The sequence below is a fragment of the Amblyomma maculatum genome, chromosome 2 (assembly GCF_055883805.1).
Source record: "Amblyomma maculatum isolate TAMU_Amacu chromosome 2, ASM5588380v1, whole genome shotgun sequence".
NCBI lineage: Eukaryota > Metazoa > Arthropoda > Arachnida > Ixodida > Ixodidae > Amblyomma > Amblyomma maculatum.
In genome coordinates, this window is record NC_139345.1 from 216,520,009 (window position 1) to 216,539,988 (window position 19,980).

Here is a 19,980-nt window from a genome sequence, read left to right on the forward strand (position 1 = left end):
GATGGAGGTGTTGCGCTAGGTCGGTGCAGTTCAGGATGAATAATCGGCAGAATCCCACTATGCCCAAAAAGCGCGGGGGGCTCTTAAAGTCTGTTGGCGGTGGGAACTTCAGTATGGCCTGGAGTTTTTCTTCGTCTGGGCGGACTGTGCCTTGCTCCACAATGAAACCAAGGAGGTTGATTCTGCTGGCCACAAGCTCCACCTTGCTAGGGTTAATGGTGAAGCCTGCGTTCTGCATTCGCTGAAGGACATTGGTTAGGTGGACGAGATTTTCTCTAGGCTCTCTGAGAATACTACTACATCATCTGTGTAGGCCATAGCGTAGTTATACTTAGCATCTCCGAGTACAATATCCATTACTCGCTGAAAAGTCTCAGGTGAATTACAAACCGAAGGGCAGCCGTACAAACTCTAACAATCCTCGATAGCAAGTAAATGCAGTTTTCTCAATCTCAGGACAGTCAATCGGGATTTGTAGAAAACATCTGCTACAGTAGAGAGTAGTGAAAAACTTTGCTTGCCCAAGTAAATACATGACCGACCCGACTGATGGAAAAGGTTACGAGTCTCGAACAGTTACAGCCGCCGATAATCGACACACAATCGTGCTGTGCCGTCCTTCTTAGGCGCAAGAACAACCGGAAACGCCTAGGGGCTTTTTGATGGTCTCACCGCATCGGTAGCGGTTGTGCCTCCTGGTAGCTGAGTAGTGCGACAACCAGAATACCCTACTTCGTATTGTGGTTCCGGTCCCAATAGAGCTGCAGTTGGGGGTGGGTGGAGGAGACTGCGGTGCGCTTGCCCCGGAACACCTTGCACCCACAACTTCGTAAGCAGGAGGGGGCGGACGACACATTGCACCCGTAACTCTGTTAGCAGGAGGGGGCAGATGACACATTGCACCCGCAACTCCGTAAGCAGGAGGGGGCGGATAACTCGTTGCACCCACAACTCCATTAGCAGGAGGGGGCGGACGACACTTTGCACCCGCGACTCCATTAGCAGGAGGGGGCGGACGACACGTTGCACCCAGAACTCCATTAGCGGGAGCGGGAGGACGACACGTTGCACCCAGAACTCCGATAGCGGGAGGGGGCGGACGACACGTTGCACCCAGAACTCCGATAGCGGGAGGGGGCAGATGAGATGTTGCACCGAGAACTCCGTTAGCAGGAGGGGGCAGACGACACTTTGCACCCGTGACTCCGTTAGCAGGAGGGAGAGGACGACACGTTGCACCCAGAACTCCGATAGCGGGAGGGGGTGGATGATACTTTGCACCCACAACTTCATTAGCAGGAGGGAGCGGACAACACGTTGCATCCAGAACTCCGATCGCGGGAGGGGGCGGACGAGACGTTCAACCCAGAACTCCGTTAGCAGGAGGGGGCGAACGACACTTTGCACCCGCGACTCCGTTAGCAGGAGGGGGTGGACGACACGTTGCACCCAGAACTCCGATAGCGGGAGGGGGCGAACAACACTTTGCACCCGCGACTCCGTTAGCAGGAGGGGGCGGACAACACGTTGCACCCAAAACTCCGATAGCGGGAGGGGCGGACGACATTTTGCACCCGCCACTCCGTTAGCAGGAGGGGGCGCACGACAAGTTGCACCCAGAACTCTGATAGCGGGAGGGGGCGGACGACACGTTGCACCCAGAACTCCGATAGCGGGAAGAGGCGGACGAGACGTTGCACCCAGAACTCCGGCATCGGGAGGGGGCGGACAAAACGTTGCACTTACCACCGTATGGCAGTCAGCAGGTGGTGCTCGTGATCCAAGCCACGCACAGGATGGCTTAAGGCAGGTCTTCGCCAGGGGAAGTGGCTTGTACTGGAGCTCCCCCAGGAAAGACGCCTCAATGCAGGACGCTTCTCTAGCTGGCAGCACCGGCGGTATGGCTGGTACCTTGGATGGCACCGATGTATGGCATGGGCCACCTTTTCTGGCTCCGGAGCTCGGGGATCTGCCCACTCATGCAGCTCTCGAAAATTGCGCAAAAATTCAAGCAAACCCTTGTTTTCGCCTTGTGTTCTGGTGCAAAGCTCGTCTTTCACGCGGATGCCGTAATCCAGAGACAAGAACTCTTCGCGAAAGCGCTCTATAAAATCCTGCTTTGTTGTGAATGGCTACTGTTTACGCCTCCAGGTTGCTGCAGAACCTACTAAGGCTATTGGAAGCACACAAGTGATAAGAGCGCTGTCAGAAATTGCCATTGCGATCTGATAGTCATCGATTTTGTGAATGAAATCGAAGACAGATTTTTGGTCGGCGTATCCTGCAAACCTCGGCACGGGAAAATTCAGCTGCAGCTGATTATCGCGAGTGATACAAGCGAGTCGGCGCTATCGAAACTCGCTCGCTTCCCAACATTTCTCTGGAATGTGCCTTCGATTCCCGTAGCTGGGTCAATAGGTCAAGCATTCCGCTATCGAAGTTTGATGGTTCATTTTTCCGGTCTCCCAATTGCTCTTGTATGAAATCCGCATGAGCGGGAGGCTGAACTGCATCTGTCAATTGGGTGCTTAGCTTACGCACAGTACGTTCAAATAGTTCGACATGGCTACGCATGAAACGGCATGAAACAAGGATTGTGACACTTGCGGGGAAAACCAAAGCTCGAGCAGAAATCATGTTGGGCGCTAAATGAAGGCTCCGCCTTCTAGGAAACCGGTCCACGAGAAATGGTGCCGCCCGGCGAGTCGCAGATTCGCAGTTTGTGTAAAAAAACAACGGTTTATTCCGAGTCGACCAATAGGCACTTTGGAACGATGAAACATTAGAAGTCACTGCAGAGCGAGGCATACAATCGAGGCATGCAGCAGCGCTATGCCATGACTACAAAAGAAAGGGGGACTGTGCTCTTACACAGAGCGGCAAGGCAAAACAAACTAGGACGCGAATATGGGGATGTGGCACGGCAGAATCACTCCTAGCAGCACCAGAGACATGATTTGCACATGGCAACAACTCACGCAAAGAGCATAACACTTCTTCAGAGGCACCGCTTCAGTCTTCATCCTGGTAGAGCTCTGCTCCGCCGTCCGCGTTCACCCGGGATGCATCGTGCCGCTTCTGGCCCCAGCCTTGCCATCCCCTAGCTTGGCTTTCCGCTGTCCTTATTAAGGCTCCCTCTTGAGCCGAGCACATTTCAAGCCTCGCATAGTCTACACATGCGCGTTTCGCTACCTCCACGCGCACCACGTCGAAGTGGAAGAAGCGCGCATAGTTCAAACGTCCGTAACGCACACTCTCAGGCTGAGCACACCACGCCCTGCGATAAAGTCTGCCCATGCGCCATTGCGCTACCTTCGTGCGCACCAAGACGGAATGGAAGGAGTGCACATATTCCAAAAGGCCATAAGGGGCGTGGGAGCCCCACACAACAAACTTGGCCCATGTATCAAGGTATGCTGAAAGGGACGTATATAACGCCGATGAAACGGTTCTATTCTACCAAATACTGCCTAGCAAAACGCACGCTATGAAGGGCAACAATTGTGCTGACGGTATGCACAGCAAAGTGCAGATAACTGTACTGCTGTAACAAACATGGACAGAAGCGATCGGTGCTTGCCATTTATCATCGGCAAATCAGAGAGGCCATATTGCTTCCGCACTTAACCTGTGCGGTACAGACACAACTCAAAATCGTGGATGACACACGAGTTGATCACGGAATGGCTCAACTATTTTGACGCCAGCATGGCAAAGAAAGGGCGCAAAGTTCTTCTCATTCTTGACAACTGTACTGCCCATCATGTGCAGGCTCCATTAACGGCAGTTGAGCTGGTTTTGCTGCCCATAAAAGCGACATCAAAAGCGCAACCACTGGACATGGGCATAATACGGTCGTCTAAATCAGGCCTACCGGCGCCGTGTTGTGCAGCAGATACCGATTGCAGTTGATCATCCCCGCTGCCAATGTGCCTCTCCAGATCTCGCTGTACTCGGCGGTGGAAATGAGCATGAATGAAAGTGACGCCAGATTCCATCAGGAATTGTTTTCGCAAGGCCGTCTTCGCTGATGCAACTGAAGCAGGCATTGAAGATATTCAACAAAGCCAGACTGATGACGACTTGTCACGACATGTTGTTGACGCTGGCCTAGCCAGTCTCGATATCGATTGGCAAGATTTTGTTGATGTGGATGACGCTGCTGAAGTAACTGAATCTTTTTGTGATGACACGGTCATCCAGAAATGTGGGCATCAAGCTGCTCTGAAGCATCGAACGACGACGACAGCGAGCCATTGGAGCCAGCGCCCGTAAGCGTGAGCACAGCAGTGAACCATATTGAGGCATTAAAAATTTTATATATTTTAAAACCTTGGGGGACGAACACATCCCAGCTTTGAACAAGCTTGAAACCACCGTCATCAGATGCACGCTTGGGAGGCAGACAAAGATCACCGACTTTTTTTCTGAATAAATGTTTTTTTCATTGATGTTAATTTTTTTTGAGCGGCCCCCATATCCAGAACTTCTGGATACAACAAACAAATTCCGTGTGATGCTCAGGTTCGTTATAAGCGGGCTCGACTGTATCACATTAGTGCCCTTGAATCTGTTCAAAATCGCGCCACTCGTTTTATTCATTCATCATACTCCTATGACATTAGCGTTTCCTCCTTAAAAGCAGCATCCGGGTTGTCGCACTTATGGCTCCACCATCATGGTGCCAGCCTATCGTTATTTCACAAATTTTTCCATGGCACCATGCACATTCCTCCTTATACTCTTCCTCCCGTGCACATACCTCATCGCATCATAGCTACAAGTTGCCCATTCATGTTCACAGACCGCCACGTGCTCAAATTCTTTTTTTCCCCGTACAGCTGCAGACTGGAATGGCCTATCAGGACCACAGTGCTATCATCACTTGCTCCCATTTCATTGAAAATGTAAAAACTTTCCTGGTGAATATCTACTTTTTCAACTTTGCCACCCCTTATGTAACACCCTCTTAAGGGCCTTTAGGCAATAAAATGAAAAGAAATGTGCATTTCACAGAGCATAGCAAATTCCTCATCACGAGTTGATTGAGTTTTCAATTTTCCATCCAAGAATAGCAGATGCATAATGTGGGGCTGTAATGTGGTCTATAAGTGATGCCACATTGATCAGCTTCAGGGTTCCTTTGCTTTAGCCTCCATTGGAACAGCATGGTGGCTTTGGCCAGGATCAGATCCTTTGGTGATCTTGGGCTTAGTGGCCGAACGCCACCACTATGCCATCACAGCACACCCACTGACATGCCCTCCTCCCAGCCCAGACAGATGGCAATAACTCACCATTTCCTTGGCGAAGAATACGTACACCTGAAAGAAGGCAAGAACACGGCAAGTAAGCAGCCACAGATGGACAACCCCACTGCTGTGCCCCCTTGTGGCACAACATCTTGGGAGAAAAGCAGAGATCCTCATATGCAGTGCCCCATCAAAATTAGACAAGGCCCGAAAAAATGGCAAAACTATAGTGTGTATTTCAAGCAGCTGCTTCGTTTTATGGCACACACTCAACTGAGGCACCAAATGCAACATTTAATGCATGGTTTTTAGCTTGTAAGTAATAAAACACCTGTGAGACATTAATGTAACTGGTTTAGGATCCATGCTCATTTTGCAGAACTAAATACAAAGGAAACTTCTGCGAGCGAATTATAACCTAGGAGCGAGCTGCGGTGGAAAGGGACACGAAAAGTTTTTTCCTTCATTTCTCAACTTTTGTGCATTATGGAAAAAAATCAACGAAACACATGGTTATGCAACCAACAGTACAGTGCTAAAACAACAGACAGGAAGAAGAATACGCACTCGGTAACTAACAACCAAATGATTTATAGCAGTGAAATGAAGGAAACACAGTGAGTGGATACAAAACTGACATATCATCAACTGGGAAGTATCATATCACATCAGTGATGCCAACAACTGTTGATGTGTCGTCATCACTGTATAAGCCTCAGAAATCCGCCATAAGGTCTTGCTTTGCCCATAATCTTTTTCAAATTGTGTATCCATGTAGGATACACACAGTGTTTTTCATCACTGATTAACCCTGCACTGATTCATACGTCCTCCTGACAGCATTTTCACAGGGTAACATGCAGTTGGTAGCCTCTGCACTTCTGCGTGCGGTGTGCAGTTGCTATTTCCATCAGAAATGAACTGGGAAGGTCGTACAAGTGTGTCAACCAAGAACAAAGAAAGAAGCCATGTGAAACCCAAGAAAATTTTCTACTGTTGCTGTGGCGTCATCTGTAGAATTCATCTGTTGTGTGGTTAATGTTATCACAGGGGACACAGGCTGCTGTATTAGTGACAGACTACGTGCGAATGCAACAGATACTAAAGGCCTGTCACCCGGAAACAATATACAGTAAATGATATGAACCCGGCTGATATAAATTTCAGGATGATAACAACTCACAAAATTGCCCAGCTGGAGTGCACTGAATACAATGCATAAAATTTCTGATGTTCTGAACATGCTCCCAGAACGACACGAAACATGGCCTTGACCTAGCACTGCCCACACAGTTGACTCCGCAATTGGCACTGTATGTGCAAGGAGCAGTTTTCTTCGGCGGCTCATACTTTACCGATGTAGTGATCTCCTGTTGCCCAAGCTGCGAGTGGCAAGCTGAGGCCACGAAGTAAATATATCTACGTGAATGCCATCCCCATGCTTCTGCATACTGAATTCTGTCCATTTTGATGATGCAGGCTTTCAGATTGATACTAATTTTTTCACAACTTCGTGAGATTAGCATCAGCAAGATTCCACTTGACTGACGAATTGTTCTGAAAGTGAAACACAATCATTGCCAGGTAGAAGAACAGACCTCACAACTGATTTCTGAGGCATATAACATATACAACTGTGGTGATGAATGCTGAAAACCACTGACACTAGGAAAAGCAAAAGTGATTTTTTTTTTGGAGTCAGTCAATGTGAAACAATAATGTAATCATGGAGGCAGGTCATTAGTAAGTAGCACAAAAAGACACCTACATGCCGCTGATGGGATCCAAACTCGTGACATCCGTGTGTGGTGCTCTGGCGAGTGTGTTCCAAGATGGCTGGCTGTTGATTCTACTTACTTAGGTATCCAACCGCGTTCCGTCAGGTCCTACCAGCAGTATGCGGTTGTTTTTCCTCTTATTACCTAGTCAATTATCTCCGCGATTAAATTATCTTTTTTTCACCAAGACATCTCGGGACTATAATGGTCTACCACAGGACAGCGTGCATCATATCAACGCTATCCACTTTAAGAATGCAATCAAAACCATCTTTATTTAACTGCAATGCCCATCTGTCATGTAATGGCCCATGCCTTTGAGGTATGGAATAAATTATTAAATTATCATTTCTTATTAATCAACACCAAAGAAAAAAAAACTTATTTTTTCCGTAGAGTGAGTGCATGTTTACTTCCTTCAAATTTATCTTATGTTGAGCAATTTCCTTACAATTGTACAGTGATGTGTGCGTCAGCCAACCATCGTTGGCACCATTGATGCCATATGATACTTCCCGGTTGGTGTCTAATCATTTGTGCACCTGTTCCCCTTTTTTGAGAGCATTAGCTCTAGTGCATTCGTTTGCACATTATTCTTGGGCCTAGTACCTCATCCATTCCACAGATGGCACCACATGCTCGTGGACCGCATGTTGCTTCATGCCTCATTGTGAAGCAATCATTGTTGCCTTCGTCACCGTGCCCAGGCATGGGAACACTAAGCTATTGCCGCAGCTGACCAAGTTTTGTTTAGAACTGCAACACACTCCCATGCTGGGCAGTAAACGTTGTCATCATCATCAAGTTCCAACTGCAGAGCACTCTGGCGCTGACTGAACGTCGCTGCCTTTATGAGGTTCCATCTGCGCTGCTCCTTCATTTAACCTTGGTAAATGCACCATCCTGATAAAGACAAAGACTGCAGCCATGCCAGACAGGCTGCTGAGACGAGAAGCCAGACTAGCCCATTGTCGAGATCAAAGCAGCAGCAGCAGCTGTGGCTGCGGCCGATCGCTAACACTCATGAAACTTAGTTCAAGGATAGTTGAACCTCTACAGTTGTTTACGTTACTGCATGCTCTGTCACTATAAACCCCTTGGTTGCATATCAGCAGAAGCATCGTCTTCTCTCCCTTTCCTTCTGATAGCGCTGCTCAGCTGTTGTCGTCGTTATGAGCCACCCAGCCTGACTCGGCCTTTTTCTAAAACAAACACGTGTTGTCCTACTTTGTCACGGCTGCTGACCGCATGCTCTGAGCCTATGCAGCTGCCAATATTTCAGCGACATACAAGTCACCCTCCGTCTGGTTGCAGGGACTTCGCACTAGTGCACACAAGTGGCATTCATTCTGGCTCCATTCCAGCCTGGAGCTGTCTGGGCAACTCTGCACACAAGCATACACAGCTGACGCCAAGCTAGCCTCATAATGTCAGCCCCTCCATTGACCAACCAGCTGCCAACTTTTCTACGTTGCGGCTTTTATGCTATCACTTTAAAAGATATCACATTAAATGCAGGTTTTTATAGAAACAGCTCTTCCTGCTTTGGCATTTGCTGATCAGATGTAATTCCATTTGCTGAGACAGCTTACCAGTTTCCCAGTCTCCCTAGCTACCCTGCTTCTAGGAAGCACTCCGTAATAATATCTGTGCAACAGTGCTCAAACACTAAGGACACTTGACAGGTTAAGGCCAAATGCCTATTCAGCAGAAAAACCATAAACTCCTCTACTTTCCCTCTTGTTGCCAACTCCTCCTTACTAGTTTCTCCTGTTCCCTCACTCAAAATCTTACATTACATCAAACTCTGTCAAGCTATGTACTAAGGTGCAACAAGACTACCACTTTAGGTACAATGCTGTAGTCTGGGGAAGACTGCACCACAGAGCAATAAATATGCAAAAGGCATGTGACAGCAGTGGTGAACATATCTCATTTGTACTCACTGCATAGAGGTAGTAGTTGAAGAGTTGCGACATGCACAGGAACACGTCGAAGGCAATGGTGTGCAGCACGTCCATCATCTTCATGTACTTTCCTGCGCACAGTGCAGTTATGGGTGTGGGAGCAGCAATTTAAATGACGCGGATGCAGCCGAATTTAAGCCAATCTTTTCTCTTTAATTAACCAATATTATGCTGGTACGCAGCATGTGGCTTCGACTGCTGTGCAGTATATTGCATAACTGAGAACATTATCTTCCGAAGGCAGGAGCTCTTTTCTCTAAATAATTTCAGATAGGCAGGCATACACTTTGCGTAAATTTGTCTGCTCTTGCAGCGTGTCAAAGTGAGGAAAGAGGGGAGCCAAAAAGGAGATTTGTTCATCGCAGAGGCCAATATTTTTCTGTTTTGACTTACAGAAATAAATGTTTCTAAGGGGCCACAATCTTTCTCCAATCTTGCTCGTAATGGTGCATGTTCACTATAGAGTATAGTTTCTAAATATCTTGCAGGTGGAGCTGAGAGCTAGATGAGAAAGCTCCAAGATTTACTTATTTATTTGGAACATGCTGCAGTCTTGGAAGACCAAGCAGGCGGGAGGATACAGATACAATACAGATTAGTGCTTCGGAAGCCATACTTCAAACGTCTGCTTAATTCAAAAGAAACAGAAAAAAGTGAATTGCACAGCAACTAATCCAGGGTAGTAAAAGGATACATTCTACAACACAATAATATAAGATTATACATCAGTAGAACAGACTAAGTGATAAGAATTGCAAGAATATGCGAACAAGAAGAATCTTATGCACTTATAACAGTACTTTTCCATTAACAGCACGGTTTCCAAAAAAAAAATGGTTGGAGGCAGATTGCTCCATCCAATTATTGTTATTGTGTGTAGAAAGAAAGAGTACTTAAACAAATCCATGTGCACAGCATAAGGTTTGGTTTGGTTTATGTGATTTAGCGTCCCAAAACGACTGAAGCCTGCGCGTTATAAAGAAGTAAAATATGGATATGGCAATGCTTGGATGCATACAATGAAAATGGCTGAATAGTATAATTTTCATTGACTCAGTGCTGTACAACCTATGAACAGCAAATGCTCCAATATAATCTTCCTCAATTATTGAATGTTCTCTAAAAAGAAGGCATTGATATATGCAATACGTCTCTCTCAAATATATACAAATATTGTGCTGCTCCTTCTCCCTTTTGTGAGTATACATAGTTAAACCTGGTTATAACGAAATTGTAAAATGTCTGCAATTTTACATTACATCCAGGTTTTTGTTATATCCAGTTTTCGCGTGAAGGCCCAAAAGAACAATGCAGAGCGATGACCAGATTAAGAATTCATTATAAGGGAAAGCACCTTGAAAGTGTGTACAGTCAATCGGAATTATTCGAACTTATAGAAGCGGCAAAATGTTTCGCGATCGTGCTGAGAGAGAGTGCGGCGCAACTGCGGCGGCCTTGCGGTGTAGATGCCTCCGCCGCGGCTCACGCGGCACGTCTACGAGGGAGTGGAGAAAGGGCGTTGAAGGAAAAATCAATCTAAGGGAGAGCACGCGCGTTTGCGCGTGCTCACCCCCCGACTTACTCCTCAGACAAGCGAGGAGGCGCGTGCGTCTTCACGCCTTTTTCCGCTCGCCCACCACCATTGCCCTAGGGAAACCGACTCTGCCTCACCAAGATACTTTGTTGGGCGAGTTGGTACTTATTCATTATTAATATAAACAGCGCGAACACTTGTACTGTGGCTTTCTTTTATCTTGTCCTTTGTCTTCGTGTTTATATTCGCGCTGTTTATATTAATAACGACTCTGCCTCACGTCACCGGCGCACTCCGCTGTTCCCGCTACTAACACGCGGGAGCCCACAAGCAGCAGCATGCCAACAATGGACGCGCACTGCTTGTCCGGAGTCTTTTCTTTGTTCTGTTATTTTTCGTCGGTTTTAAGCATGAACTACTATAGTGCCATGTTCCAAAAGCGAAAACAGCGGAGACTGCTGCGTTTTCCACGTAGATGCTCCGTCGACGCTGAAATGCGCCGCGTTATATCAACTGCGGTCGCTCGTTGCTATCGTAGACGTTGCTCTCACGTCAGTTCCTGTTTTGTCGTCCTGAAACTTGCGGGGTTAAATTTCCAGTAATTCAGCACTAGCTAAGACACGGTCGGCGCCGCGAGTTCGTTACATGGAGTTTCAAAATACACGCACTTCAATGGGGGTGATGTTGGGGAATTGAAGAACTTCGTAATATCGAGGAATTCGCTACATGGAGGTTCGTTACATCGAGGTTTAACTGTAGACATTTTTTTATATATAGTTCTCTAGTAAATAGCATCATGATATATAAATGCATTGTGTTATAGAGGTGGTCAAAACTCTGGTTTATTGAGTCTGTTTATACCAACTATATTGTCTGATGCCCATCATAATGTTTTTTTTTTTCTTTGTAAAAAAAAATTTTTTTAATGTCCCGATGTGTTGTGCAAATTGTGTGCATGTAAATATAAGCGAACTGCAAGCCTTTTAATAATTTCGCAGCTTTTGCTTGTCTTACACTGTTTGTATCACAAATGTAAGAATGCAAAAGCATCAAGTTACTTTGTAAAGCGCTTAATCCCGCTATGTTGCATAATGGCTATGACTGTGAGTGACGACTACGTGCTACTGCTACTACTGTACAAACTCTACACCTTACCTTGTAAAGTGCTGAGTCATGCTGCTAATTGACCAATAGACCTCTCCCTCGAGTAAACAACGTGACGTCACGGAACGCACGTGCGGCGACTGCAGCGCTCTTCGGTGCAGCGGCGATGGGCAAAATCCGTCGTTTTTCTCGACCGCGGCCGTACTGAATGCAGCGGCGCGCGCTTGTGTCTCGATTATTTCTTACACCGTGGTCTCGACCAAGGCCCATTCCTTGTCTCGACTAGCCTCCAATGCGTTCCTGTGTACTCCAAACCGATGGAGCTGCCTGAGTACGCGACGTTATTGCCTGAAATCGCTCGCCGGCGGTATGTTGAAAAGTTAGTAGTTGATAGGGACCAATACCCCGACCCCTTCCTTTTGAAGGACTGGAAAAATGACCCCAAATTGTGGCCGAATGTTCGTTTTGGTGACATATGCGTGTATCTTGTTCAGACGCCCGGCCCTAGCTACGCCACGGATAGCTTGAAGTCCTATCGCTCGTTGAAGACTTACATTCTCGCAGCGGAAGGGCATGTGCGCCAAGTTTTCATTGCCGACGCTGGCTTAAAGTGCCGCTTTTTAAAAGCTAAAGTGGCGCCGTCGCATAGGACCACCGGCAAGCTATAAGGGCGGAATCGTACAGGCAGCTCACTGCACATGCATGGCCGGGTAAGCTCTGTTCGGTGTGACGTCGAGCAATAGCGTTTTAACAGGTTACTTTGATAGGCAGGAATATGAATGGATGCAGCAGATTGGACGTGCAGTACACGCCAATCGTCCCGCCAGAATATATCCTTCACGCGTGAAATCAGCCGGCGATACGCAGAGCATAGGATCTCGTATTTTTTGATCGTGTTATAAGGTTTTCGACGTCGCTGGTTCGATCCCGGCTGCGGTTGCAGCGGCGGCAACTTATTGATGGGGCCAAAGTTGAAAGCGTGCTCTTGTGTCGTGCAGTGTCAGGTCTTAGGTGGCCAAAATGCTGCGGATCCGTGTTATGCGACGTGCCTCACAACCCATGTGCCGCCTGAGCACTTCAGACCCTGCCTATCTAGCCTTCACGCTTGCAAGTCTAGCCTTTACACTTGTAAGTCGTACTATGCTACCAGTCTGCTACAATTAAAATGTTTATTACCTTCTACCATCCCTGTGCACGCTGAACGTTTTCTAGGGGTTCTGGCACTTTAGTTGCTGCAATAGCTCGAATGGCAATCTACAAGTTTCAAAGTGTGCTCGCTCTTGTAATGCTTGACATTTAACAGTAATAACCATTTATCTTTTAGTTTAGCCACGCATGTAGCTTATTTACTCATCAAAGTGGAAATGCTCGTTTCATCTGGACTCATTCGGTCCACTAGTTCACAGCTTTGTGAGTGGAACAACCAGTTCCTTGAAAGTGTACGTAACAATTTGTTTATTCCCTCTATCTACTTGATCTTTATTACCTTAGTTTTAGCTTAAACTCTCTGACAACATACCTTACTAGTTGCTACTTGCCATTGAGATGAGCTGCATATATATGAGCTCAACAGAGGTTGAGTTGAGCACCCTTTTTGAGGAAACATGAAAAAATGTTAACGAAGAAGGTAAATAATGAGGTACGGCTTGCCTTCTCAAAGCCCCTACTTCTATGGGTACAAAACAACCTGCAGTCAAACAGTTTTATGTAAATCACCGGATAGTGTAATAAGTCCAGTGAATGATAAACTAGCTGAACTCTAGAACAAATCAGCATGGGCAAGTTCCGTAGATCCGGTCGGTGGGCTTCCATTTATCTCGGCGCAGTGCGTGCACACACTCAGATTTTCGTCCCGTGGAAAACGGAAAAAAGCGTATACCAGAGCCTTTCTTGGCGCGGTTGGTGCATCCCACTGCACAGCAGCTCGTAGGCATTACGATTCAGGGTCGAGGCAAAGGTCCCAATGCCCGCAATGAAGATTATTGTTACTCGCGCAGCGAATCTCTATGCGAGCGCATGCATTCAGGCGACTGTTTTGCCCATCGGCGTCTGCGGCGCAAACCGGAAACGTCACCACCGTGACGTCACTCGCATCGCGTGACGTACCCGAGGAGAGGTCTATTGGTGCCAAGCCATTACATCTGACAACTACCACTTGCCAGAGGCATGTGATTTTTTTCGATACCACCTCCACAACCAGTTTTGGTGCTAATGTGACATACAATGCACTAAAATGATCATTCAAGCATTTGGCAGCAGTGGCAGTAGACTGATTCTACGCCGGCTCCCTGACATCGTTTGTTTTGTTCCTCCATCTCGCAGGTTGGTGTCACGAATTTTTTGTTGTTACACTATATTGCCAGGTAGGAGCTATGAGAGCTGACCACAGGGTTGTCTCTGTCAACTGAGCTGTCTCTATTTTGGCTATTTGTGACATATTTGGAGCTGGTTTGCTGGGTAGCGATGCGATACCTATGTCCCGCAGTCCTCCTCTCGACCTGGACTCTACCTCTGCACTTGTTGAGACACCGATTCACCGTGTTAGCCGAAGGAACCTCGGTCTGCCCTCTAAGCAGCCATGCAAGGTGTGGCGCCGCAGCAACCTGAGCAGGCCTCTGCAGCTGCCCCTCAACACCCTGCACAAGGTACAGTAAAATCTCGGTGATACGAATTTCGGGATGATACGAATTTGCGAAATTCCCCTGCCAGGGTGGATTTTGTCATCATCATCATCAGCCTGACTATACCCACTGCGGGGCGAAGGCCTCTCCGATATTTCTCCAATTAACCCGGTTCTGTGCTAGCTGCATCCTTTTGACCCCTGCGAACTTCTTAACCTCATCCGCCCACCTAACTTTCTGCCGCCCCCTGCTACGCTTTCCTTCCCTTGGAATCCAGTTTGTTACCCGAAGCGACCATCGGTTAACCTTTCTTCGCGCTACATGCCCTGCCCATGCCTACTTCTTAATTTCCGCTAGAATGTCGGTAACGAGTTATTTCTCTGACCCACTCTGCACACTTCCTATCTTTAATGTTACCCCTACCATTTTTCGTTCCATAGCCCTTTGGGTTGTCCTCAACTTAAGTAGAACCCTCTTGGTTAGCCTCCACGTTTCAGCCCCATAGGTGAGTACAGGTAAGATGAGACTCTTGTATACTTTCCTCTTGAGCAATACCGGTAAGCTGCTAGTCATAATCTGCGAGCACTTGCCAAATGCGCTCCATCCCAATCTTATTCTTCATGTTATTTCCTTTTCATGGTCCGGATCTGCGATTACTACCTGTCTTAAGTAGAGATATTCGCCTACTACTTCCAGTACTTCACTACCTAATGAGTACCATTTCCGAAAACCTGCTTGATCCTTTGCTTGATTGCAGTCTAAGGTTGTCCTGATTCTATTAGCGATTACCTTAGTAAATACCTTATACGTAACAGACAGTAGGCTAATTGGTCTGTAATTTTTAAGGTCCTTAGAGTCCTCTTTCTTATGAATGAGGATAATGTTTGCATTCTTCCATGGTTCCGGTACCATTGATGACACCAGGCACTGCGTATGGCCAGTTTTTCTAGCACGATATACCCCCCCGTCTTTTAGCAAATCTGTAGTTATCTGATCCTCTCAGCCGATTTCCCCCTTTGCATAGTTTCTAATACTTTCTTGACCTCGTCCTTCGTCACTGGTGGAACGTCTGACTGTTTTTTCCTGCCGCTAATCTCGTTATGGTCCCGACTACTTTGACTACTGTAGAGATCTGTATAGAACTCCTCGGCTACTTTGACTATCTTGTCCATATTCGTGATGACGTTGCCCGCCTTGTCCCTTATCGCATACATCTGGTTTTTGCCTACGACTAACTTCTTTACCGCTTTAAGGCTTCCCCCGTTCTTTACAGCATGCTCAATTTTCTCCATGTTATACTTCCTTATATCGGCCACCTCGCGCTTATTGATTAGCTTTGATATCTCGGCCAATTCTATCTGGTCTGTTGGATTGGAAGCTTCCATACTCTGGCGTTTCTTAATCAAATCTTTCGTCTCCTTAGACAGCTTACCAGTATCCTCTCTCACTATCCTACCACCTACCTCTACAGCGCACTCAGTAACGATATCTCTGAAATTATTGTTCATTGCTTTTAGAGTAATGTCTCGATCCTCGGTTAGAGCTGAATGTCTATTTTGTGGCGAGATCCTGAACTCTTCTGCCCTCCCCCTCACCGCTAATTCGTTGATGGGTTCCTTTCTTACTAATCTGTTGCGTTCCTTCTTCAGGTTTCGGCTAATTTGGGACCTCACCATCCTGTGGTCACTGCATCGCACTTTCCCGATTACCTCTACATCTTGCGTAATGGCGGGGGTTGAACACATTATGAAGTCGATTTCATTTTTAGTCTCCCCGTTAGGACTTTTCAATGTCCATTTCCAGTTGTTCCGTTTGCTGAAGAAGGTATTCATGCTGCTTAAGTTATTGCGCTCTGCAAACTCAACTAGTACCTTCCCCCTGCTACTCCTACAACCAATGGTATAGTCACCTACTGCCTGGTCTCCTGCCTGCTTTTCCCCTACCTTGGCACTGAAGTCACCCATTAGTAGTGCTGCGTCTTTACTTTTCGCATTGCCGATTCTACATCTTCGTAGAAGCTTTCACCTGCCTGGTCATCATGACTACATGTAGGTGCATAGGCCTGTACAAGCTTCAGTTAATACCACTTATTAAGCCTAATTACAATGCCTGCCACCCTCTCATTAATACTATAGAATTCATCTATATTACCCGCTATATACTTATTGACAAGGAAACCTACTCCTAGTTCTCGCCTCTTCGGTAAACCTCGATGACATAGTACATGCCCATCCTTCAGTACAGTATATGCCTCATTCGGCCTCCTAACCTCACTAAGCCCTATGACATCCCATTTCATACCCTCTAGTTCCTCTAACAGCACTGCTAAACTAGCTTCACTAGCTAGGGTTCTAGCATTAAACGTTGGCAGGGTCAGTTTCCAATGGCTGCCTGTCCAGCGGAGCCAGGAATTCTTAGCACCCTGCTAAGTCACAGGTCTGACCGCCGCCACTGGTGACTGAGGGCTGGGGTTTTATGGAACTAATCATGAGAGGATGCAGCCAATTACTGCACCAGGGTGAGCAACTCCTGTTCTGGTGAGGGAGTGCGTTGCCGGAGGTGTTCACCGGCATCAGGTCGCACCCCAAACCTGTTTATGCAATTCCATCGACATGCGGATTTTTTTTTTTTGACCGGTGGAGAATTGCCTGGCACCGGGATTTGAACCCCGATCCTCTTACATGCGAGGCGGATATTCTACTGCTACGCCACCGCTGCACCCCATGGATTGTGTGCAACGTGCAAAATTTCGGATGGTCCGAACACTCTCCCGCGCCACTACGGATGATACGAACTTGCGAACTGCGACCGCATCCTTGAGCACTACGCATTGTCCGCACATCGTTGACTCCGCAATCGCCAGCCGCGCTGTATGTACGCATCACGAGCAGTTTGCGGTGACACGTGGCCCGCACCTCGCCGTCGTCACGATTTTCTGTCGGGCTCACGCCAGGAAAAGCTTTTAGCGGCGCGTAGACCACAAACCACAGCCGTCGCAACCGCCGTAGCTGGCGGCGGCGTACGCAGCTGGTGCGCACAGACTACATCACAGGCTCCGTGATCACGATCCGCAAGCAGTTTACAGCACCGCGCGGCCCGCAAGTCACCATCCCCATTCATGCTGTACGCGCCGCGAGAAGTACGTGGAGGCGGGCGGACTGCACATCGCCGGCATCGTGATCGTTTCCCACGCCGCGAACGATTTGCAGTGGCGTGCAGCCGTGAGTAGTAGTCGACGGCGCACGCGGCGAGTGCGCACGGGCCGCATATCATAAACTTTGCGTCGCACTGTACACATCGCAAGCCGTCTGCAGTGCCATGCAACTGGCACGTCGCTGTCTCGTCGTGCTGTACGCGCCGCGAGAAATTCACGGAGGGACGCAGCCCACGCGTCGCGAGTAGTGAGCTATGAACGGGCAACCATAATAAACCTTCTCGAACGTAACAGATATGCACAACTGCCTTTCCTATGCTTCTGCCTACTTATTTTCATTCATTTTGTTGATACGAATGCTCGCATGATACGAATTTTTTCGCGACCCCATGAGATTCGTATCACCGAAGTTCTACTGTACTCTTCTTTACACTCTGCACACTCCGCGAGTACCGAAGTCATTGTACAGTAAACCAGAGGAAGATGTGGAAGAATGACTCTCTCAGTTCGAGCGAGTCTCTGCTTTTAATCACTGGGATGACACCGTGAAGCTTAGATACGTCGTCTTCAGCCTCGAAGACTGTGCTCACATGCGGTACGAGAACTACGAAGCAAATTTGTCTTCCTGGTGCGAGTTTCGTCGTTGAATTCTCGAGGACGGCATTAGTCCACACCATCGAAACAAGCTAAGCGGGCACTCCAGCCTCGATTCCAGATGCCCAATGAAACAGTCATAATGCATGTTAAGGGGGGACCCTGCTCTTAAGACAATATTTTTATTTACTGGTAGATTTTGATGAAAGTTGCACCATTTATGCAGCTTTTTGTGCTGATTTAAAATATGCACATTAATTTTATGTAAGCCATTTAGTTCTAAAGATATTGAGCACACTATGTTCTTTGTTTGGAGGTGAGCTGTCAGTAAAACTACAGGAGTTATAATAAAAACTGACATATCAAATCAATTTAGAACACACAGAGAATGCCAAAATCAAGATTGAATGTCCTAGTTCCATTTTAACCAAAGTTACAGCTTGTCAAAGTTCAGAGACCAAAAAGCCACCTTGACACTCCAGAAAACATGAAATTTTTAAAAACTTTCCTCATTAAATACCACAAATTCATTTATATTTTTGCACTGTACATGAGTTTACCTTTCTGGTGCGAAAAGAATTATAGCAATATCATAAGTAGAACCAGAGATATCGCACCTCCAAACATGTACCGTCCTCAATATATTTTGATTTTGAGAAATTGAGGAAAAACGTGTTGATAAATTTTTGAAGCACCAAAGCTAACAGTAACTCATTAAAGGTGGTTCTGACTAGCTCCTGATGCCAATGCATCATCTCCCATCGATATAATTCACCCGCAAAGAATGAAATTTCTGGCGAACGGAACGCATGGTCGGGAGGCCACCACCAAGACGAGTGCGTTTGCATCGTGACCTCCGCAAAAGTTGGTGCCAAGTTCTGGCGCGCGATCGCCATTCTCACGTTCATGCTGTAAACGCAGTCGGCCTGCAACTAGTGATAAGCGACCGTTGCTCGTCTTGTACCGCGTAGCATTCAGACGAAAGTTTATTTCGACAAGATTTGGGATTCCGCGCAATCTTCTCTATGTTCCACGTGTCGCGGGACGCTGCTTCGCGACTGCCGCTGCGGCTGGTCGTGGCACTGCCTCACAGGGCGATCTATCCCGGCGTTGAAAGCTGCACTTGCTCATCTGCACCCTCACGGTTCCGTACGCAGCAGATCGTGCCGCTCCTCGCTATCGCACTGAGCACGACCGGCTATGCTACGCCGTTAACAGGCCATCGCGGACTCGACACGGAGCGTTGGCGCTTCGTCATTGATTGCAGATAACCAGATGCGGCGATGCAGCGTCCCCGGCGCGCTTATCTCCTTTCGCTACTTTTTTTTAGGCTAATAACGAAGCGTGAATCTCAACATTGCGCATTTCGCGTTGTGGTTACGATGAGGGAACGGCGCTAGGCCAACTAGGCCTAAAGGAGAGACCTTTTCAAAATGGCGCCGGACCGCGAGCAGTCGACGCCGCCAGCCAACCAAAGCTCGCCTTTTGCTCACGTGCGGTGGGAGTCCAATAGCAGGGCGTGTTTCACGCAATTTTATTCCTTTGTTTTCCGCTTCGGTGGGCTCGCTCATGGTCACCAACCGGGATATAGGAATGGTCTGAATCGCGATCTTTCGAACGACACTAAGATTATGCCCGCGGATCGCGTATTTCTCGAACTGCGGGAGATCGAAATTCGGCGCGATTTAACCTCAGTGTAAAGGGCCACACGCGCAGATTCTCGTCTTTGGAACGCTGTAACACGCAAATTAGGCGATATTTTTTAACGAAACTTCGGAGATAGCTGCGGAAAGATCTCAGATCGCGAAAACGAGAAGATTGAAAATCCGATTTTCTGACCGATTTTCGGCTGCAAAGACCCGGGTCCCCCCTTAAGATATGACGCGACTGTTCCACCATGCTGATCCCGCCATGTCAGAGGACAAGAAACTGCGTCACTTAATGTGCGGCGTAAAAGAACAGCTGTTTGCTGGCCT

General features: G+C 47.5%; 1 protein-coding gene across 2 annotated transcripts in view; it reads right to left on the reverse strand.

Moving 5' to 3' along the window:
- Positions 1-19,980, reverse strand: part of Vps50 (vacuolar protein sorting 50) — a 220,625-nt gene that overhangs the window by 74,536 nt on the left and 126,109 nt on the right. For both annotated transcript variants that reach the window (XM_084595738.1, XM_084595737.1), the window contains exons 18-19: positions 8,977-9,068; positions 5,298-5,324 (exon numbers count right to left, since the gene is read on the reverse strand). In XM_084595738.1, coding sequence (XP_084451864.1) covers positions 5,298-5,324; positions 8,977-9,068 — 119 coding nt within the window. The remainder of the gene's footprint in view (positions 1-5,297; positions 5,325-8,976; positions 9,069-19,980) is intronic.